We start from the raw sequence: 24,360 nt of genomic DNA, 5'->3' as shown, positions 1-24,360 counted from the left end.
TTAAGCTCTTTAAATACAGATAATGCTTAAAATCTGTCACTCCTGAGCAGGGCATCTCTTATTGTCACTAGAAAGTAGTAGAATCTGTGTCTGCTGTAAATCAAGGTGGTGTTTAGAGCTACAGAGATGTTGGTCGATGAGAAAATGAACATGAGCCGGTGGTGTGTGCTCGCAGCCCAGAAAGCCAACCGTATCCTGGGCTGCATCAAAAGGAGTGTGACCAGCAGGTCGAAGGAGATGATCCTGCCCCTCTACTCTGCTTTTGTGAGACCTCACTTGGAGCATTGTGTGCAGTTCTGGTGTCCTCAACATAAAAAGGACATGGAACTGTTGGAACAAGTCCAGAGGAGGGCCACGAGGATGATCAGGGGACTGGAGCACCTCCCGTATGAAGACAGGCTGAGAAAGTTGGGGCTGTTCAGCCTGGAGAAGAGAAGGCTGCGTGGAGACCTCATAGCAGCCTTCCAGTATCTGAAGGGGGCCTACAAAGATGCTGGGGATGGACTATTCATCAGGGACTGTAGCGACAGGACAAGGGGTAATGGGTTCAAACTTAAACAGGGGAAGTTTAGATTGCATATAAGGAAGAAATTCTTTACTGTGAGGGTGGTGAGGCACTGGAATGGGTTGCCCAGGGAGGTTGTGAGTGCTCCATCCCTGGTGGTGTTCAAGGCCAGGTTGGATGAGGCCTTTGGTGGCATGGTTTAGTGTGGGGTGTCCCTGCCCATGGCAGGGGGGTTGGAACTAGATGATCTTAAGGTCCTTTCCAACCATAACTATTCTATGATTCTATGATCTTCGCTCATTTTTATACATGTTCTAGCAGCTTGTTTTCGTGGCAGAGTTTTAAACAATAAAATGTTAACACCAAGGAACCGGTGAAGCATTCATCTGGATGAAACTGAAATTCAATTCCTTCCTTTGCTTTGGGGATGTAGATCACATCTCCTGCATCATTCTGAAGTGTTCTAATAATAGGAGTGTTTTTAAAGAGACCTTGGATGAGAGTTGTTGGACATTCATCAACAGCTGCCTCATCATTCCAAAGTGGTTAATCATTGTTGTGCTCAGCAGCCTACATATATTCATGCTACTTAGACTTTTGTATCAATGTAAGTATGTAAAATAAGTATGTTCATGTACAGAGGGAAACTAAATGCAAATGTTGGTTAAAGAGATTCTTCATTAATGAAACATACAGACTGGATCACCAAAGAGTGAGAACTTTACCCCTTGTTGGGGCAAGCAGCCAGGTACAGAACATGGAACTTGAGCCAAAACCTCCAAATGTATGCATTTACATACATATAAAATAACAAATAATGTATTTCAGTGTAGAAAAATGAGTAAAAAATGAGAGTAAAAAAGCTCTCTCCCAAATTAAATTTAGCCTTTCACTCTGAAACTGATCTGTCTCATCCATCCAAGGATTTTGAAAGAGAGACTGTCTCTAAAAGGTCTACTGAGATGCATTTTCTTCTAATAGACTCGACTTCAAATGTAATACAGACAGAAAAAAGAATCCTAGTAGTCACAGTTGATCAACAGACCATAGCAAATCAGCAGGAGAAAAAAAAAAGGAGCTATTCCACTTTAAGATAAGAGCGGGGTACATAGAATTTTAGTGTGGTTGCCTGTTTACTAGTACTGTCTGTTTTGGGAGTTGTGTGTAGATACCTTTATCTGCCTTTTACTTTGACCTGGTTTGAATGAAGAGTAACTAGAAAAGAGCTTTCCTCAAGAGTGTGGCACTCAGAGCCTTACCAGTTACTGAACTCCCCATCACATTCTTCAGTGTTCCCCGACAGAAAATATGAGTGTGCCTCTGTTAAAGCAGCACGGGGACTAGGGTTTTTGAGAAGGAAAGGCTTTGGTGGTCAGTGGTGGTCAGGTAGGGTCCTTGGCATGCAGCAAGACTTAGGGAAGCAGGGTTAAGTCTAGAAGATCACTCCTGAGTTTTGGCTGGTGGAGTAGGGAGCATCTACTGTGAGGGTGGTGAGGCACTGGAACAGGTTGCCCAAGGAAGTGGTAAATGCTCCATCCCTGGCAGTGTTCAAGGCCTGGTTGGACAGAGCTTTGAGTGATATGGTCTAGGGTGAGGCATCCCTGCCCATGGCTGGGTTGGAACTAAATGATCTTAAGGTCCTTTCCAATCCAAACCATTCTTTTATTCTATGATTCTCTGTTCTTCTACAAAAATTTGGTGCTCAAAAAGATTTTTCAGGGTTGTTTCAACCATAAAGAAGCAGCAGGTTTCTTTTTTTCTGGTAGTCAGTATGTTCCCTGGGGAGGGTTATTTACAATTTTTATCTGATGACTGCTTTGTATGTCAGGAGCCTGTTTATAGGCACCTTCTGAGGACAGTAGCTACTTCTGGGCAATATTTTCACAGCGCTCGTATCACCTTCAGCAGGGGAACAGAATCTGTCTTGTATGCTCTTGATAACTGCTCTGCTTCTTGGCAAACCATGTAATCAAGTGAACATTGCCTCCATTTATACAGGGGCAGCTGCTTCCACATTTTAGAAGGAGCCAAGCTGAACAGCGCATCTGGAGAGTGCGCTCAGGGTGTGTACTGATTAGGGCTCCTGGAGGATTTCAAATGGACTAATGCTTGATCTCTGGGAAAGAAACGTGATGCACAAGTTTACGAACATGCACATAGTACAGTAACACTGAAGGAACTCATGCAGATACACTGAGGACTCAGAAGACAGTAAGAACAAGAATGGTTTGTCTGGATAATAACTATGATACTGGGAAGCCTTAGCAAGTTTCTAATGCTCTAGGACATTGAAAAGTTTCTGATTTTCAACTTCACACTTGAAATTATTTACTCCTTTTTCTTCAATAGCTCTGTTAAATATTACTTTTAAATTCAATCATGTATTTTTTTTAAATGTGCTTTTAATCAACATATGTTTAGCAGTGTTCAAAAAACCAAAAGATCAAATGAATCATTGGTGACAAATAATTTTCTTTCTTCCTTGTTCATCATAATCAAACCTGTTCCTTTACAAGATGGTATTTTCAAAATCAAAGTAATCTTTAAATGTTTTACAGTGACTTTTAAAGAGTAGAATTCACAGTTTTTTGACAAACAGCATACATGTCCTTTGTAAATACTGTAGTCCAGCATTTGTTTTTTAACAGTAAGGATTTGCAAGGGCCTGGGCCTCAGCTGGTTTCTGCCATCTCGTGGCTACATGGAGTCACTACCTCAATACTTCTAATTCCCACTAATTCTTAGTAACCAATATTCTGAGTAACCAAGCAAGATCACAGAATCAGAGAGAGGGTTGGCAGGGACCTCTGGATGTCGTTTGGTCCGTCCAGCCCCTCTGCTCACGCAGAAAGTTGCCCTGGACCATGTCCAGACAGCTTCTGAATGTCTCCAAGGAGGGAGACTCCACCAGCTCTCTGGGCAGCCCACGACAGTGCTTGGTTACTTGCACAGTGAAAAAGTGTTTCCTGGTGTTCAAAGGGAACCTTCTGTGTTTCAGTTTGTCCTTCTGGTCCTGTCACTGGGCACCACTGGGAAGAGCCTGCCTCTGTCCTCTTTGCACTCTCCATTCAGGTATTTATACATATTAACAGAACTCCCCTGAGCCTTTTCTTCTCCAGGCTGAACAGCCCCAGCAATTTCAGCCTTTCCTCATACGAGAGATGGTCCAGTCCCTTGATCATCATGGCCCTCCACTTGGACCCTCTTCAGTATCTCCATGTCTCTTTTGTACTGCGGAGCCCAGATCTGAACACAGCACTCCAGATGTGGCCTCAGCAATGTTGAGTAGAAGGATCACCTCCCTTGACCTACTGCCAGTGCTTCTCCTTACGCAGCACAGGATACAATCAGCCTTCCTTGCCACAAGTGCATATCACTGGCTCATGTTCAACTTGGTGTCCACAAAAACTCTCAGGTCTTTTTCTGCCAAGCTGCTCTCCAATTGGACAGCCTTGAGTATGCACTGGTGCATGGGACTGTTGTTACCCAGGTGCAGGCCTTTGCAGTTCTCCTTCTTGAAATTCATGAAGTGCTTGTAGAGAGTAACCCATGAGTACTTTTACAGAGGTTCTACTTAAGAAAGTATGAGATCTGTTGAAGCTTTTAATAGGAAAAACAGAAAAAGCTTTTCACATTTGGACACTTAATAATCTCACTCTCTTTTTCATGTATTTTACTGGGTGATTGACAGCTAGTTACAGATTATTTTTTGTCATGTGGCTGACTAAAATTACTGGATAAAAGCTATTTGTATATTTTAAAAGTCTCTTTCCTATTTTTCTGGTGACCAATAATGCATGGACTTGTTAGCCTTAGCCTTTTCTCCACTTGAAGCAATTACCTTGGGTCTGTCCCTGCAAGGCCTTCTTCCTTATCTTTTAAACCTCTGCCCTCTGACAAAAGTTCTCAGGTGTGTGCAGACTGTCAGGCACGCACTGTTACTACATAAGACTTCTTCCTGTAAAGAAACCAGTCAAAAATAGCACGTGGGTCCTGCATGTTGCAGGAACATGAGTGGTAGAGAGAGCGTCTAGCCACAAGGGAGTTCGTTTTCAAACATCTGAAAGAAGAATCAGAGTGGCCTTCACACTGGTGTTGAGGGAGGAGTTAAATCCCTATGAGGAACTAAAATCACTTGCCCATGTAGTGATTCAGGACTGACTGTCTTGCTGCTTTCTGTTTATCATCAAGCATTTGACACTTGTTTTGCATCACACCTCCAAAGCATTAAGTGGCTTCTTGTTGATGCATAATGACTTGATCCCTATTTGATGCTGGATCAAAACAATAGTCAGGATTTCAGGTCAGAGTGTTCCAGAACGAGATTATTTTATGGAACAGATGATGATTTAAGGATTAAACAATCCTTCAATAATCCTTTTACCATGACAAGTATGCAATGCCCATTTTTCAGATATGAAGCACATCCAAGTGAAATAGGGAGTTGATCACTCGTGGTTTGTTAACACAGGAGGGACATATCCAAAGCCATATAAGGAAATAATGGGAAAAGCTAAAAATAGAAGGCTAACTTTATAAACGTTCACCTTAAAGATCATCTCCCTAGACATAATCTCTGGAAGATACAGGTGTACCTAAAAGTGAGAATCATAAAAAGCTCAATTCTCTGTCTGTCACCAAAGTTATATGCACAAAACTTCAAGTTTATCTGCTAGCGTGCAGGATACCCACTGTTCACCATCAGGTGGCTTATGGCAGCAAAAGTGATAAATGTTTAATGAAATGGGAGGAGGAGCTATGTTTTCCTCAATCAAGCTTTTGAAACAGCATTTAAGGAAAAAGCAGATAGGACAAACACTGCAACGAAGCAAGCTCTGAACAACTTTGTATTTAAACAAGTACATTTTCCTTTTTATTTTATAAGAAGTTTACTGTTGAAAAAATGGTATGTATTAAAGCAAACACATTATACACATAGATTAAACATTAGATAGCAAAACCTTACGGAATGAGCACTACTGGTTTCATTGTATAGGGTTTACAATCAAAGATATACTTAAAACCCCTCAAGAATTAATGTAGTTTTCAAGGTAAATTAGGCACAAAATTTAGCTTGTAACTAGCTCTGCAAGCATCTCACTGTGATTTCACTGGTACAAAGTATTACAAGTGATCAAAAACATAAGCTGACTTTTAAAATTGTTAAAATTTTATTCGTACTATGTGCTGAAATAGTACAAATGTATACAACACTCACCTTTGTTAAAAAAGCATCTCTAACAGGGACTATAAAGTAGCATCAAAGGGCCAACCAGGAAATTACCCCTTTATTTGGGCTCAGAATTAGTATGCCATAAATGTATGGCTTTGCTTTGTGGGCATATTTGAAATAGAGAAAATCCTACAAAAGAGGGGAAGAAACAGGAACATATTTTAAATGAATATGAGCTACAAGAGCAATATTTGAAAGTAACATTGTTAATAAGGAAACTAGCTGGTACCTGACATAGACGCATCCCTCAGGCTTCTGAATAGGATGCAAGATACAGTGTGAAATTTTAAAGAATGAGAGATTGTCTCACAAAAAAAAGAAAAAAGAAATCCAAGGAGCAAAAAATCTTCAAGTGACTTGCTGCAAAGTTTTAGCTTAAATGAGGTTTTAGCTTAAACGAAGTTTTAGGTTAAAAAGAATTACTAATTTGCAAGACATGAGAAGGCAACAGCAAGTTTGTGTGGACCATAATAATCTTACTTCACACAGGGATCTTCTAAATACCCATATTAGAAAAGTGTTTGATTAAAATACCAGATTTTCTTTAATCTTCCGTTAGCAAAATGTATTGCTGAAAATTGTCCTTTTTTTGCTTGTTTAAAACAAACCCCATTATGATTGCCACAGAACTACAAGGAACTGCGTACTTTCTAGGGGTGCATTTTTACTGCATCATACAGAAATTGCTTCATAGGTAAAAATAAACATCTTAAAGTCTTAATGCTGTTTTTGATTAGCAGAAACATAAAAAGGAATGCACTGAAGCAAGATGATAACAAAGTGTATCATGCAGTATTTTGGCTTAATGCATACAGTGTTTCAAACCAATGATGTGACTGGAGGGTGGGGGTTTTGGTCTATTACATTCACATGAAATCATGGAGAATTAAAAATGTATGTGAAGGCAAACTGTGGAAATACAAAGAGTACTGGGATGCCTAACAAAAGGGTGCCAGATGTGTTATTGTTTCTAGCATGCAGAGCTAATGCTTGAAGGCCTATCACAGCAGTATGAGCTACTGCTATTCCTAGTTCTTTACATTACTGCTTTGTTCATGCTGGCTGTGGTCTGGTCACAGTCAGCAAGTGCTGTATGGCGTTAGGAAGTTAACCCACAATCTCTGCAGGTTCAGTGACCAACTTAGATCCATCCCATGCTGTCTTGAACTGTTCAGGAACCGGAAATTCTTTCTGGTAAGAAACAAAAGCAACAATGGTAGTTAAATAAACAGTGGATACCTCATGAAAACTGGCAGAATACTATTAGTGCTACATGACTGAGAAAGCATTGACAGTTCAGACATGCCAGGATTAGAGAGAAGCCTTCTTATTACCCTAGGAAGCTATTTTACAATGCCACACAGGAAAAAGCCTTATTGCTACCCAGTTTCGAATAGCCTCGGTAGGGTACTACTTTGCAATAATCCCTCTCACACCATTATTTGGAGCAACTAAGTAAATAAACCTCAGAAATTACTTTAAATTCCGTCAGTGGCTGGTTTGGAATACAGTAGGAAGGATTTAGATATGGACATATAGCGAGGAATCTAATTTTCAGGATGAAAGCAATATTACAATATGGAAGAATAAAATAACACCCACACCCAAACTATCATTTTAAGTGTGATACACTTCAAAAGATTCAGCATCCCTTGTGGAGTACACAAACAGAAGCAGAGCATCTAAGAAAATCTCCTTCTATTCTGTGTATTTGGTGAAAGGATGGGAGATGTTGTTGGGTCTTTCTCTTTTCCCAGTAAACAAAAAATAATGTGAAGAGAAGGGTATTATTTTTAATTCAGACCTCAAATAGGTGTTTCCATAGCTAGTAAGTTGTTCAGATGTTCAGATGTTATGGTGATTTGAGGTGAGACTGGTCAAAAGGCCTTTTTTTTTTTAAGAAATAGGTGAATATGCACCCCCTGAAAATCCTTCCCTTTTTAGTTATCTGAAGCTGGCATCCAGCTGTCACTTTTGGAAATGCGGAGCATGAGAATTCTCTGATATGTGTCTTCTTTTATAAAGCTTAAACCCCTTTACCAAACAAAATTCCACCCCAAAAGAGTAATGAGAAATTTAAATTCTGTCTACGGCAATTCAGTGCAATTTCAACACGGCTCTGTTGAGGTAACTAGGAAACTATTACAAGTGTCCTCTGCCTGCATGATCCCTTGCAAGTGTGTGAAGTGACAGAGCAGGACTTTACTAGAAATGCCAGTGGGCATAGTATGAAAATCTTACTAGAACAGAAAAGGAGCCAGGAAAATGCACGTGTTTAAGTGTCTTTTAAGGATGTATGTTAAAAATACTAAGAAGTACTATAGATGCTAGCCATCTAGCAACACCTCTGGAAAAAGGAAAAAGTATATTGTGTTATTTAATCTGTAGTAATATTGTATTTATCTTTGTTATCTTAGCATCACCATCTTCAGATTTGAGTGCTCTTGTGTGAGGTGAGTTTGTTTGGGAAGTTATGTTTAGATGTCAAAAAAGAAAATCAAATGGACAGGAGATGAAGGCATTATCTATCAAAATAGAAAGAAAGAACATCATGTCTGATCTTTGAAATTCCTTTATGCCCCAGAAAATGAGGAGTTCTTCCTGCACTGATAGCTGAGATAGCTGTACATAGAAATTCAATTGTTTTAGATAATTATTTGGTGATGTGGTATGTGTAGTGTATTAGTCTATTTCCTGGCATTTTAAGTGCTGTTAGCTATCAAGACTGGTGGGGAAGGGGGAAGAAAGCTTTAAAATATCTCACTTACATAATCACCATCTTGGGGGATGAGGATGTTCATTTCGGATGACTTGGCACTCACAATCTCACAATCTAATGATTCCTCACTGAGGTAGATGTGGCAGCCCTCTGTTTTGTTAATAGAAATGGTTGGCACTTTCCCCATCACCTGCAAAATAAAATCTACTTAATATGAAACTTAAAATGCACACAGAGATACTGTTAATAAAATTCTCATTGCCTGCCAGATCTAATTTTGGCCAACAGCAAAGAATCATAGAATAGTAGGGTTGGAAAGGACCTTGAGATCATCTAGTTCCAACCCCCCTGCCATGGGCAGGGACATCTCACACTAAACCATGTCACCCAAAGCTCTGTCCAGCCTGGCCTTGAACACTGCCAGGGATGGAGCATTCACAACTTCCTTGGGCAACCCATTCCAGTGCCTCACCACCTTTACACTAAAGAACTTCTTCCTTATATCCAATCTAAACTACTCCTGTTTAAGTTTTAACCTGTTACCCTCTGGCCTGTCACTACAGTCCCTAATGAATAGTCCCTCCCCAGCATCCTTATAAGCCCCCTTCAGATACTGGAAGACTGCTGTGAGGTCTCCAGGCAGCCTTCTCTTCTCCAGGCTGAACAGCCCCAACTTTCTCAGCCTGTCTCCATACGGGAGGTGCTCCAGTCCCCTGATCATCCTCGTGGCCCTCCTCTGGACTTGTTCCAACAGTTCCATGTCCTTTTTATGTTGAAGTTTTAACTGCACACAATACTGCAAGTGAGGTCTCACGAGAGCAGAGTAGAGGGGCAGGATCATCTCCTTCGACCTGCTGGTCACACTCCTTTTGATGCAGCCCAGGATACGGTTGGCTTTCTGGGCTGCGAGCTCACACTGCAGCCGGCTCATGTTCATTTTCTCATCGACCAACACCCCCAAGTCCTTCTCTGCAGGGCTTCTGTGAAATCTCTTCTCTGCCCAACCTGTAGCTGTGCCTGGGATTGCTCCAATCCAGGTGTAGGACCTTGCACTTGTCATGGTTAAACTTCATAAGGCTGGCATCAGCCCACCTCACAAGCGTGTCGAGGTCCCTCTGGATGGCATTCTTCCCTCCAGCGTATCAACCAACCACACAGCTTGGTGTCATCGGCAAACTAATCTGCACACATCTGATCTGTGTGTCAGCTGCCTGCATGATGCTTATATTTGATTTGTTAGACGGTGAAAATTCTTGGTGGTGGTAACAAAGATCTATACACAACAGCAAACTTATATACAGCAAGCTTTTAATATTCCATTTGATGAAAGTGCTTCCCTGATTCTGTCTAATTTCAGTGACACTTTTTTGCTGATGTTTAGGCCATGTTCACTTTCCTCATCAGTGAGAACTGGTTAAGAAATCAAATATGTCAGCTCCAGCCTTGTAAGGGCAAATGAAAGATTCCAGCATACAGCAGTATTCAACAAGTGATTTGTAGTATGTTCTAAAGACTTCAAAGCTCTTTCAGGTTTTACAGCATGAAATAGGAAACTGGTTTTATATCCTTCAGGCAAGCTACAGTTCTGAAAATGTACTGAGATCAATTTAATTAAATCCCTAAAGGTATTTCTTATGTCACTTTAAAAGCAAGCACAAGATTTACTTGAGGGGAAAAAGAAATCTTCTCTTGTTTACAATTCTATGGATAAAAAGGTTTCTTCATGGCTGACTGGCTAACTGGCTGGTTGTCAGTAAAAATTCCTTCCTCTCTTCCTGCCCTCTCTAAGCAGGGACAGCAACATACTGTGGACAATGCATCAAAAGGGCTGAGGTTACTCCAAGCCATAAAACAGTAACAGCGTGTGATAGGTATGTACCTTAATGAAAAAGTGTCTCCCATCATTCAAGGTAAGAATACATTTTCAGTTTCAGCTCCTTAAATGTGACAGCAACCAAAGAACAAGTGGTCTGTTCTCTTGCATCTCACCCTGATCCTGAAGTCTGATCTATGTGGTGGATCAATGCATCTTAAACTGTCTTTTCTTTAATGGGTTCTCATGTAATAGAGGACAAAAGGAGGGTGTATTTAAAAAAATTTGCAAACATCTGGCAAGAAATACCATGAGAGTATAATAACAAATGAGAGATAGTAATAAATGAGAGAAAGGAAAGCCAAGCAATATGGCACTGAAGTACCTATAGCAAAATCTGTAGGATGAACTTACTGAGATTTGTTGCATTAACATATCATGTATTTGGAAATTATAAGACCAGATCTTCAAAATATTGAGAAAATTGAGGTGGTCAGCACTTGTCATAGTCAAACCCTACAGAAACTGCCTGATTCAAGTGGCATATAGCATGTAGCCAGACTCTGCCTTCTTAAGTGGAACTCCACTCTACTCTATGACATAGAAGCTTTATGTAATATTCATAGAACCTGCTAATCAAAACAATTTGGATTCTTAGAAAAAATATTTCCCTTTTATTTGAGTATTAGCAAGCTGTGGTTTCACTATTCATTACATATGAATTTTTCAGCTCTCATGAACAGTTTTAGAGGTAGTGATAAAAATAATCTAATTATTTTAAAAAGCACTCAAATAGATGCCTGGGATCTTTAACTAACTGCCTCTGCCATAAGAAGTCATGTAGGGATCATGAATAAAACTACTTGTTACAGTTCAGCAGATGATGCACAGCAAGTAGCAACGTCAGCCATTTGCATGAGGTTCAGAATGTAAAGAAGTATCTTCCCATTATTCCATGTGGTGGCTGTGACCAGCATTTCTGAAGTATGGAGCGGGACAGTCTACATGTAATGTCATACAGCAGGCACAACCTTTTAAGCAAAAGACCTCACTTTGGAGACCAGCAGTTTGATATAATTTAATAAACATCTAATTTCTTTTTCACTTGAAAGAATACATCCTAAAGTCCCTGTTGAGACTAGGTCATGTATCTTGGACACAACCCAGTATTAAAGCATGTATAGTTAGACCTTTTTGGAATGGGATGATTGCTCTATTTTGGATGAAGCAAGTGTCCCCAGTAGGGATGGCAATGTATGGATTTAAAATACATGTATCTTCTTTTCATGAGAACCCCAAGGAAGACGATCTTTGATGAAGCTTTGTTTACCAGTTATCAAAGACAAAATCAGTAGAGGCTCATAGCCCATTTGTAGGCAAGTGACTACATTACTTACTGTTGTAATGTGTCACATCACTGGCAGGGGAGATTTTCGAAACCCTGGCACCTACTTTTACTCTATGTCATTTAGTTGCCCTTTGAAAGTCTATCTCAGGATTTCCACTGAGAGAGTAAGAAAAAGAAATAACCATCTTCTGGTCTTAGAAATTAATTAGCTAACTGCCAAGATTTGTTCCATAAGCACCACTGAACTTTCAAGTGTTAGGAGCTGTTTAGCATGAAAGCAAGAAAATTAGGTCCAGAAGTAACAGTTCTTATAGTGTATACAGATCTCTCAGCTTCACTGGAACCAGAAGGGACTGAGCTAAGGGAGGTTTGCTCAGTGAGGGTCAATAGTTTTCATAGGCATTTTCTGAATAGATGATCAGAATTTAATGCATATAAAGATATATTTGGATGTATCAATCTCTTGTTTTTCTTGTGCTCCGGTGAGTTTTTAAAATCTCTTGTAGCTACATGTTGGGCTTTACCTTTTGCCTGCTTGTTCTCTTTGTTTTTTTCAAATAGATATTTACCTGAATCTGAATATCCCTGGAATTGATCACTTCCACGATTCCCACAACGTTGTCAAACACAAGGCCAAACTTTTTACAGTTGTCTAAAATAAAAGCAGTCATAAATAAGAAAGGCAAGATAAAAGCATATATATGCACACCTGCTGCATTAACTATGAAAATCCCCAGTCTTGCACTGCATAGCTGAGAGACTTTACTCACATGACCAATCCATTACAGTGAATGGAATGATTCACATGCATTATTAATCACAGAAGTCAGCTTTTTCAAGACTAGCATTTAAAACCCAGATGAGCTCTCCACTCACCAATAGTAATTGAATTGATTTTTCCTTTTATCTGAAGTGTAGATTTGTTACACTTAAAAATGTAGGCCACTTGCTTGAGTTCAGTGTTGGTAATGACCAGGTCATTCTTATCCTCTTGATATTCCTGTTTCAAAAGAAAGTTTATTTAATTGGTTGTCTTTAACTTGCTAACAGTCAGACAGAGTTTAGAACAGCTTATCCTCGAGTCATTGCATCTTCAGTTACAACAGAGCAATATCCTTCCTGTGGCTTAAAAATGCAATCTGCTTGGTGACTGGGTATTTCACCTAATTCACCCTTAGATGACACAAGGATATTTTAGAGCTGCAGAACTGAAGAACTTAGCATAGGCCATGACAAAATCCATTGATTTTGTAGCAAAGAAAGACAATTAAAAAATGTACTCACAAAACTGTTGCTTGGCTCTCACCCAATTTAGACCATCACCGTGAAGAACAGAGAAAGCTTTTGTTCCCCCAAATGTCATAAAATGCTCTATACAGTGTGCTATGAACTGGTGAAGGCATTACCATATACAATAAAGAGTAATAGGTGAAGAAATTTCATTTAATTATGAAGCATGAAAGGAAATTTAAACTCCATGGATGTCCAGGAAAGACTATGGATGCACAAGGAAAGTTCCAGGTACTGTAACTGTAAGGCAACATAACCCTGGCAAACTGACTGTACCTTATGCAAACTGAGCTCCCCAGTAATCACTGTGTGTGTACACTTCTTCATGACTAAACTCCATATTGTTTTCCCCCTCTTTTAACCACACAGTCACATGAATTTTCACTTATATATTCTTTGGTTTATTCCTACATAAATTAACATCCAAACTTTAAACAAATCTACCTTTTCCATCTGTAGATTGAGCAAATCGAAAACGCTTCTTGACTTTTAAGCATGGGAGATATACTTGCTTGGAATGGGTGATGAAAAAGAAATGTGTAATTCCATTGGTTAACAAAGCTGGAGAAAGTGCTCTGTGATAATACCTTTATCTCTCACTCACACGAATGGACCGTAAGAAGGGATTTTAACTGGAGTTCTCCACTGGACTTGTTTCTAGAGGACTGTCTGATTTTGCAAGGAATTTATATGCTGGTTCCAGCATTCTTCAGATGAATTAGCATATGATTTTCAGGGACGAATTAATTTTAGATGCTACAGAATAGTAAAAACTAAACTGTAGCAAGGCAGAGCAATGCAAGACAGCCCATTTTAGCTGCAACTTTGACTTGTTGCACCTAGATTATGGAGAGCTTCTTGCAAGTCATTGCAGTGCTCAACCCGGTTTGCAACATGCAGGCTGCAGTTCAGAGGTGTGACTGGAACTTACCACTCTCCACTTCTTTCCCTCTAGCTCCAAGACAGGGGCATGGCTCTGCTGCGGGGAATTCTTGGGAGAGGTGGGACTTGGAGTATGGCTTTTTGTTGGAGAACGAACAGATGGACCTTGGGCACGTAGGCTGGGGTTCTTGTGAGTCTTCTGGTCATCAGAAACATGCCGAAGCCCTAAAAAGAAAGGGTGTTTATGAAGGAGAGTCTGTTTTCCAGTCTTAAGGGAGTTCATATTTAAGCAGGAAGGGTTCACTTGTAATTGTGTTAAATTATTCCGTGAATTTAAATTCTTTATTTCCTCAAGGTTGTCTGGGTAATGATCTAAAGTGTAACTGCCTACATTTTTAGCAGTTTCTGTAAAACCTCTTTTTCTGTGCATGAGCTATAACAGGAAATGCCACGTCTTCTAGTCCCTCTCTGTAGCGAGCTCTGAGAGCTTGTTATATGATACTTTTTCATCCATAAAAATTATATTCTTTTTCTAATTTATGACAATATTTGACATATCCCTGCAGCATTAAAGGCAGATATATCAATCCTATGTATTTAAAATCACAGCTATCCACTGTAGGTACAGCTGTTCAGTGTTATTACAAAAAGCTTTATTATTGTAGTCCATGATGATCTAAGAGCCATACCTCTTCACCTAGCATTTAACACATTGTGCCACAGGTTGGGACACTGAATGTGAATCAGAAAGGGGGATAAATTTTTATTGCAATTGCAACTTAGAGGTTCACCAGCTACTGGAGATTGAAGATGTCCAGCTTGGCTGCCTTAAAATTTAAAGGATGCTTCTAAACACATGGTGTGAATTTCAGGCATGTTAATGCATTTGGGTGCTGTTGCTCCTGAAGGAGATTTTGGTATGCAGTCTCATTCATCAAACTCCCTGGAAGCCTCAGAAGTTGCTCAGATGTAACTTAAAAATGCAGTGGAAGTTAGGTTAATACATATGGCAGCTCTTGATATAGTTTGACTCATGGACCAAAATTTGATTTCTCCTGACCTTTGGTAATTGCCTCTCCCTGGTTAAGCTGTGCAAATAGGGCGGAGCGAGATGCAGTTCCTTCATCCTTTACAGTTTCTGTATCGAAGATGGGGGGAGGCCCAGGTGGTGGCGGTGGTGGTGGTGGTGGGGAGAGGCATGAGCTGCTTGTTAGAACAGACCGCATAGACATGCATGATGCTACAGGACCCTGTTTGAGATAGATGGAAATTATTTAACATACAGTGTTTCAAGAAACATTGTATTATGATAACTCTTATTTACTAACATCCTTGAATGCTGTGAGTTTGACTGACTCTAAGGCAGCTGTCGGCTCAGAAGAATTTCTGGCACCATAATCAGACACAACACTGTGAATCTTCCCCTGATCCCAAGCAGCCAAGGCTGGAAGGACTGACACTTCTTACTGCACTATCTTACTGCAGAACTACTCTACCTAAAATATTTCTCAAAATAGTTGTCAAGACTGATGTTAGAAATCTTTAATAGTAAAGATTCCATAATTTATACCAGTGTTTTCTTGAACATGAAAGGGAAAATGTCTTCCTTTCTTTCAGATACTAAATCCAGTTAGCAATATCTTGGTCTGCTTTCAGAAACATACAGAAAATGTTTTGATCTAACCCAAATAACTGTGAGGGTCATGAACTGTCAGTTATACATATGCAGCATGCTAAATTGTAGGCAAGATGTAAAATGTTATTCTTCAGACCCAGTCATCTGCAAAGCTTCATATACAACAGAATGTAAAACTATGGTGATCCAAGTCTCATTTCTGAAATTCGGTTTTTGAGATATTAGTTCAATTTCTCAAATTCATTTTTCTTTTTTTAAGTTGGAGGAGATCACAGCACACAAGTTATGAGTGAGGGCAGCCTTGGTAAAGTAAGTAATCCAATCTTTCTTTCAGTTTGCATAACCAAAAGTACATCTTTAGGTCTGAATTATAATGCTTACATAGAATAATATCAAACAGGCAGAAAATACAAATAATGATCGGATTAAAATTTTATGCTTCCTAGTAATATGTTAGATAGAACTGAGAAACTGAGAATCGCTTTTTCTCTCTTGCCACTGAGTGTCACTCTGATCCTACCTCTCTACAGCGGATCAGGGACTCTTAAAAGAACTGTTGTGAAAAATTAGATTGGCTCTGACGCATTTAGATGGCTATACAGACATTATGCACTACACCAGTACATATATATTAGGTGAGCAGATACAATGGGAAAATGTCAGTGACTTACAGAGTCGCAGCTCCTCTAATTGGTTCCCTTCGTTAAGAGATACAGGTTGTTAGAAGTGCATTCCTGGTAATCTATACTGTAAATAGATGCTGCTTAGCTGGACTCAGAGGATATATTTAACCATTGATGATGCCATTCCTTTCTGCTTTCCACTAAACTGAAACAGCGAAGTATGCATCTGGTTCATGCATGTCACATGAGTGAAAACTGTAGCTATTTTTTAAAAGTAAACTTGTTCTGGCCCATGATCCCAAACTGATAATGGCAAAAGGCCTGAGGTGAACATGCTCTCTGTGGTTTTATTCTTCACACATACTCTTATATTTATGTCAAAAAAAACAAACAAAAAACAAACAAAAAAAAACTTGGCACATTTGAGTAAGTAACTGCATTCAAACCTCTTAATCATTATGACCCTAATAAGAGTATGGTGGAAAAGGAATAATATTAGTTAACCTCTTAATTTATGCCCCCTTTTGGCACATACATCTTCAGCATACAAATACTGTTGCATTTGAAGGAGCTGTTTATGGGCTATGTTAGTGATGAATACATAGCAAAATTCTTTGCCACATTAGTGACATTAAAACTGCATTGCACAAAAAAGACTGTTGAATTCCCGGTACTTTGGTGAGTAATGAAATCCGTGTAGTGCTACAGTTTGATTGTTTCTGGAATGAGCTCTCTTCTATGCTAGTAAATCTTTCTGATCAATTATAAACATATAAGAAGAATCCCCTTTTGGAATTGATTATCATTTATTGTCAAGATGTACTGGAACTGATTGTATTGCTTTTAGACACATTTCATTGTTGCGTGGATACATTTAACTCAGAGTGTTTCTGCTTACATACTTATTAGTCGTAGGTCATTGTTTTAGGCTAGGGACAACTTATTCACTGGGCTTTCAATTACAGTGCCAGTCTTTCTGCCTCTGCTAATGCCAGTAATGTTACCTGCAGCAGAGTCAGCAGAACTGTGAATTATAATAATAAAAACCCCCAAAAGAATATAAGTTAATTTAGTGGCACAATCAGTTGTTGCTGCCTGAGGTGCAATAGAGATCTTCCCTATCTGTTGCCTGCAACCATAGCAACTGAATCCACTTTGTCCTGGTTATCCAGGATTATGAACATTGCATTTGCAGGGCTTTTCAAAATACTCAGAATACCCAGAAATGGCACTCATCATTCACAGTACAGTGTATGCTTTATAGGAGGAGTAGTGGTAGTGGTTAATAACTTATAGTCTGAGATAAAAATCTGATTTCCCGAATTCCAGGTTGACATCTGATTTCCTAGACATACCTTATTGCTGCCACCTGTATAAATACAGTGCTCTGATTTTCTAGAAACTTGTGTGTGTAAGACTCCCATATTCATTTGGAACTACTACCAAGTAAATTCTGTAAAGGCTGCAAAGATGCATTAGAGAAAAAAAGATGTAGAAGTTATCTGGGTATTCTGTGTACAACACAAGAGTGGTGGGTCACTCTGCCAGGCTCGTTGCTTACAGTGTCAAATGGAAGGCCATCACAGATCATGCAGGCCCAGCTGATGTTGCTGAATAGTGCTTCAAAGGTAGTGTCCCAAATGGCAGTGAAAGTATGGGAATGTCTGTGTAACTGAGGGAAAGCAAAACTCAGAGGGATTTATCTTTGGAAGTGGATCTCCCAAACCGCCAAAAGAACTATCTTGTGAAAGTACAGACAGAAAGGAAGGATTTTAAATACATCAATCAAGCTTGGACGTGGTTTTGCATGACTGAAGAATGTCTTACTTTTCAAGAAAGAGCAGAGGTGGGAAGGAATCTGGGAAAATAGAAGCATCTTTCCCTTCCAAAGCAATACTGATTAAAAGACAACTCTAGTAAAAAATCTCAGTCCTTGACCCAAGGAGTGAAGACATTATAGTCCTCTGAGTGGGTTTCAAGAGTAGGAAAAAAAATTCATCCCTTTCACTGATGAATCCTCCTCTTTCCTTTAAAAGCCTGATCCCTCCACCAAACTCAGTGGCTAGCTCAACTGAGCTCAAAAGATGATGACTGAGATTTAATTACGAACACAGGAGCTGTCACAAGGTCTCAGAATATATGTGTGGGATTCAGTCACCTTTCGCACTTTTCCTCTTAATTGTGGGCAGTCACAGAAATAAGAGATGGACTGAACTCCTGTTGTTAACTGTTGTCCTGTATGACAAATTCTTGTTTAGTTTATGACCTGAGCTACAGCTACACACACTAACATATACTGTATCACAGCATCTTCAATTGTTGTCTGACTATTTACAGCCATTCTGGAAACTGGAAACAGTTTCAGTCATAAATTAGGCCAAGGCAAAATTGAAGGACAAATCGAGGCAAAAAAGTTTGCAAAAGTACAGGGAGGGACTAATTGGTCCACTGTAGAGCTACCATCTTATAGCATGTGCACATACAGTAAGACAATTCCCCATTGAAATAGAATGGCATGGAAAAAGATAGACAAAGTTTCACTAATGAGGAGGCATACAGAGACTTGCTTTAAAGAGGGGTTCAGTCTCACTCTGGCTTTTGTCATCTTTTCTTTGCCATTTTGATTTACCTGACTGAAATCAAACAAATGGTCAAGTGAGGTGGAATTCTTTATGGGAAGAGTGGCTCAGGGACAGTCTAAGAAGTGGACAGAAAGCACAAAAGTGAACTGGAAATGCAGAAAACACGTTGCACTTCTTGCATTCCCTGCATGCCATAAAGATGGGACCTGTGCTGCACTCAAACATGCTGATGCAAAGGGCATTTCGCAAGTCAGCCCAGTGAAGCAGTTCCAGCAACTTTCTTTTTTCATTAGTTTTGACTTCTATTAATACACAGACCTCCAAGTTACCAACCCAAGTCACTAGCAATTGGTTTGCTTTCCTTAGTCACCCTTCTAAGACCACTTAGATCCTCAGGCTCTAGAATATTTCTGAACCAGACTCAGACTGTTCTGTTATCTGGCAATACTTGTGTATAGTCCTATTCAATTTCAACTAGAGTGCCCTTCACAAAGTCCATTCATTTCTGTTCTTTATAGGGTGGTGTTTGTGAGAGCTGCTGGGAATAAAATAGCATGTTATATGCCCACAAAAGTTCATCTATCCTAAAGCAGCAGGTGCTTACCAGCTTTGCTATCTGCAAACAACTCTTCAGATTAACTTCAAGCAGATGTTAACAACAGCGTATCTTTATACAAAGAGTATTAAGAGCCATTTGGACTAGCAGAGGCGGTTATTTGCAAGACGCCTTTCTTCCTTTTATTTCAGCTGTTTGCCTCGGTAACAGCTGCTGCTCTCAGTGCTGTGGTGTCTATAGACATCACGTCAAGTTATGCTGATAGCCGACAGCTCCCATTAACATGTTGGTGTGGCCATTTTTCCATCATTTGCAAATATGCCACTTGTAAGAATTATCAGGGGAATAGATAGCTTCAGCCTTACTTGGTGAGAATGTAACACAAAAATAAGCCATTAACTTTTAACCTGCTAGCTTTGTATCACAGCGCACTTGATGTGCTTTAAACCTTGCTCCTGGAGCTTTCTGATATGGGGAAATGTAATTCTCTGAGTAATTTCCTATGAAGAACAGGAGATACAGCTCCTGCAGCTAGGTAGTTACAGATCTGTGGGGGATGGAACATTCCAGAAATTTCCTCCCAGGGAAAAAAATTGTCTTCAGCCTCCAATTAAACCATGCTCTGAAGGGGGTGACAGGAACAGGTCAGGGTTTGCTTCTTCTTGGATAGCCCAGAACCACCTGCAGAGGGGCCCAAGGGCCTCTCATTGACTGTGGCTCAGTAGCTTCCTGTAGTGACAGTGTTTGAAGCTGCTCATGGAGCTGGATCTGATAGATGTGTACTATTTCTTTCCTCTAATGTGTATCATCACTGTGCAAGGGTTTGCAAGGTTGCAGTACAGCCTCAAAATATGTTGTATTTCTATCTTTATCTTGTACAACTGGCAGAAGGGTACTCTTTCTCTTTGCTGGCTACCTAGCTGGCTCACTGGAAGAAAGATGAGCATTTATGTTAAGGCAGCTAGCTGTTAGAAATCATCTATTTTGAATCTCATTTAATTCCCTTGAAATTACAGTAAAGATGAGTGGAGCCCTTTGCTTTTGAGAAGCTGAGCCTTGTTACATTTCTCCTAAAGGCTTCCCCTGGATCACAGAGCAACAGCCAGTCTTGTTTGTTACGGAAACAAAATGCTGTTCGTACGTAACACAAGTGCTCTGAATGCCATACAGTCAGTAAATTTTGGTGGCCATATGCAGCTTGACATGTCTTTAGGTCTAAACTCAGCCACTGAGAAACAGTAAGAATTTCTTTTTATGTCTTATCACAGTTGTTACTATTTCCTGAACCACTCTTGCTGAACAATTCCCTGGGTTAGCCTTCCGTGTCACCGTTACTGTATTTGTAGTATTGTAGCAACACGGAACCCTACTCAGAAGCTCGTATCTCTGGGGATATGTGGGACTTATGTGCCAGGCCCTGTACAAACACCTGCGATGTTCCTCTGTGTTTATCCAGTTTTAGGCTGACACAGTGCAGTACAGAAACTGGGGGAGCAAAGTTCTTGTGGTGGGAACCTGCTCGGCAGCATTTGAATGAATATACATTTCTTGTAGTGGCAATGGTAATTTTTACTCAAGACAAACAGATTATAAGCATCTCTATAATGCATATAAATATATTACATACACATGTGTGTAATATATAGTACCTATTTTATTAGTCATTCCTATTAAGAGGGAAGTATCTGTTTGTGGCTGAGGTAACAGGTGGCTTAGACAGAGGCATAAAATCCCTTCCTTAATTTATTGAAAAGCCTTCTTTTCATGGGAGCAGATGAACAGGAATCCTAATGGGAACTACGTTCTTCTCAAAAAAAAAAAAAAAAGATACCCCTGGTTTCTCTCTCTCCCCCTTTACAGTAATCCTAGTTTCACACCTCAAATGATTACAGCATTCTGTATTGTTCTTTCCATACATATGCACAGCCAAAGAGAAGAATCATGAAGCTCAAAATATCACATATCAACCTCTGGGAACAGGTGGACTGTGACTCAGGGGCACAGAGCTCTTGTTAAGGTGTTTTTTTGTGTAAAAGTAGCTTAGCACAACAGTTCTATTACCTACCTTATTTAAGCCACCTGTCTGGAAGGGGTTATGCTGCCCTGAGATCTTCAATTTAGTAGATGAAACAGCTGACTTACAGGGCCTGTACTCTTTGTGAGTTAAAACACAAAACCACAAAAACCAGGCCAAGCTCTTTTCCAGTTACCAGGCCTCAGGAGAATTGTTTATCTTCTGAGTTTTCAAACTCTGAAGCCTTCTGCCATTTATCACCTGTTTGGGATTTAAAATGGTGCTCACATCTTCACAGTTACCCAATGTTTTACACAGCCAAGGTCTTCTAAATCATTTGAGAAGTGATAATGTAATTGTCAACAAGTGATGTACTCCAACAGACACATTAAAGCATCTTTTAGTTACATAAACATTCAGTTAAAAGAAGATCAATCCCTTTAGCAATATAATAAAGTTTTAATAGATGTACCTCTTCCTTTTTTATCTCTTTTACATATTTGCAATTTTCCTTTTCTGCTGGAACTAGGCTGCATTATGTTACAGGTCAGGTAGCATTTGACAGTTGTCAAACAAGCCTCTCCTTGGTTCTCCCTTAAGGTTGCTGGTCACTGATGTTAAGGACACCGTTGATACCCAGTAAAGACAAATGCTGTCAGCCATTGTTGGGGTAAGGGAGTAAAACTGCTTTCTTTCAAAGGGACTTGGATATAATTGAGGCAGTCTCCACCAAAGAGGCAACTATTGCAGAGTTGCCAGGATGGCCAGCTTCTTAATTGACAGTGTACCAAAACCTAAGCATTGCCTACTGTCTGAGAAAGAAACAGCAGAGATTAAAGGACGCAAATTTTTCAACTAAAAGGTATATGGAAATAGAGAAAGGAAGGAAAGGGGACAGAAGAAGAGAGGAAAAGCTATGACTAAGAAAAATTGAGCACTCTGAAAATGTCTACATCTTATCCAAGATATAGGCATTTAAATCAGTATATCTGTGCTGCCCTTACTTCTATCTGAATAAGGCCCCTGGGACTGCAGTTGTGGCTGTGGCTGGAATCTGGCACTACAGTTTTGACCTTTAGCTTTAGTGAGGTGGCTCAGACAATGGCTGCTTGATAAGTGGGTCAAACTAAACGTAGCAGAGAAGAGATACTGGAAGGATTATAGGAGGCTTTTGCCTGCAGAAGTTGGTCTTTCGCAGCTTGTTCACCTCACTATGTAGTGAGATGATGTATTTCTGGGAAATATTCTGATAGTACAGGAGGGAGACAGGGCTATTTTGTAAGAAAATGCCTGGAGGTGATTATTTAGAATGAAATGGCCAAAGTCTGTACTGACACTAGTATAATTTACTCAATTAGGCTAATGTAGGAATTAGGATGGTCCTTCTTGGTATGCAGCCTGTGGAGAACTTCAGTTTTTAAAGAGTGTTTTTAAAGTGCTATCTAATGAGTTAGAAATGTTTCTAAAAGTTGTTTCAGGAAAAAAAGACTGGAAGATACTGTATTGGCTTAAATGGGAACAGGGTATAAATAAACCTCAGCTGCTTCTGAGATCTAAAGATGCAGGCTTCCACCTAAAAATTTATTTTGATTTTTAAAGGGGGAAAAACATTAGTCACTTGAGTGAAATTTTGTATTGGAAACTAAACACTAATGAAATTCACTGCTAGTTTGTAAATATTTCCTTTTCGTAAAAAATCCTGCTGACAAAATTTGTCCTAAATGTCTATTGTATACAAAGGATTTAACTGCAGATCTACCTGCAACTGACAGAAACATTCAGACAATTATCCTTGAGCAAGATTTGTTTCTTAATGCTTATTTAATGTACAGGAAACTACAGCAATCTCCCATTATCCCTGATTGTTTTCTTGCTGCAAAGTTAACCTGCAGAAATAAGAGCAGAAGTTTCACTTCCTCCAGCTTACTCATGCAGTCCTTGTAGCAAACAAACTTTTATTAGGCATTCTTGTGAACTTATATTACAGCTGTTCATTTCTTTGGACCACCAAAAAACAGTAGAGAGGGGAAAAAAGAGCCATGCTTCAATAGAGTCCCTTCTGTAGGCAAAAAAAAAAAAAAGCCCAAACAAAAAGACCGGGCACTTGCTGTTTATCAGTAAGAACTGAAAAAAAGACATAGATTACTGTTACAGATGTAGATTTCATGTGAAGTCAGAAAGTTGTAGCAAGAAAAAATGACAGTTGCTGCATGGGTAAAATGCTACACTGGGCATTTAAAACATTTCATTATAATAACAGCTTTTGCATAGGACTCATTGACATCTGAGAATATCGTATCTGGTAGCGAATTAAAATCTGCAAATTTCCATTAGGTTGGTAATTGCTGCTGTTCCCATTTTCAGGATGGCTAACTTGAGATTTAGCGAGCATAGTGAGTATAGTGAGCTGCCACTCACCACAGGGTATGTGCTCAGAAGGTGGCTCACATTTAAATTTAAAGTAATGAACTACAAAATTATACTTTAAGGAAATACTGTCGATCCATCTGACTTCCACTAACAAGCATACGTTTTCTGACGTATCAATCAGTTAATGTAAATGAATACTTCAGATCATGGTGAAAATACAGAATGGAACTTTTTACTCTTTGGGACAACCCTCCTCATAAACATACATACTTGAAATATGTAGTTCTCTTCTGTGAGCACTCTACCAACAAATACCCTAACTGTATCCATCACATTTTGAAATGCCTGTAATTTACATAAGGCCCAGTTTTGTACCAGTACTTCATATGGGTAGCAAAACATGCTCTGATACACAAAGGTCTCAAGGTCCTTAACTCCACTGATTTCTTGGCTTTCTCCTCACACAGTCCCACACATTTCAATGGGATGTTCTCAAGGGGAATAAGGAGAAAGTATTGTGTTAGATTCAAAGATCTGTAAGCATCTGCTTTTATCACAAATTTATTATGAAGCTGATAGAGGTAACCATTATTGCAAGAGCCAACTGCTTAGCCATTATTTCAAGCTTTTGCATATGTTTTAGTGTCTGTCTTGTAATTTATTAAGACATTTCTTTCACTTTCTTGTAAAGTGTCTGCCTGCGTGCTTACTGCCAGAGCCAGGAACACTTTACTGTATGCACTAGCAATCTGTTCCAAGGTTAGCTGCAGCTGCTCTGTACAGCTTGAT

At 39.5% G+C, this 24,360-nt stretch overlaps 1 protein-coding gene across 1 annotated transcript in view; it reads right to left on the bottom strand.

The window, feature by feature from the left end:
* Positions 1-6,845: 6,845 nt before the first annotated feature.
* Positions 6,846-24,360, bottom strand: part of CAP2 (cyclase associated actin cytoskeleton regulatory protein 2) — a gene marked incomplete at both ends in the record, with an annotated part of 54,946 nt that continues 37,431 nt past the window's right edge. Inside the window, 6 exons of the mRNA XM_080611115.1 lie at positions 6,846-6,929; positions 8,507-8,647; positions 12,188-12,270; positions 12,495-12,618; positions 13,840-14,015; positions 14,851-15,040. Coding sequence (XP_080467241.1) covers positions 6,846-6,929; positions 8,507-8,647; positions 12,188-12,270; positions 12,495-12,618; positions 13,840-14,015; positions 14,851-15,040 — 798 coding nt within the window. The remainder of the gene's footprint in view (positions 6,930-8,506; positions 8,648-12,187; positions 12,271-12,494; positions 12,619-13,839; positions 14,016-14,850; positions 15,041-24,360) is intronic.

This window comes from Psittacula echo, assembly GCF_963264785.1.
Source record: "Psittacula echo genome assembly, chromosome: 2".
Classification (NCBI taxonomy): domain Eukaryota; kingdom Metazoa; phylum Chordata; class Aves; order Psittaciformes; family Psittacidae; genus Psittacula; species Psittacula echo.
The sequence above is the reverse complement of the archived record's forward strand: the minus strand, read 5'-3'. Positions and strand labels throughout refer to the sequence as shown.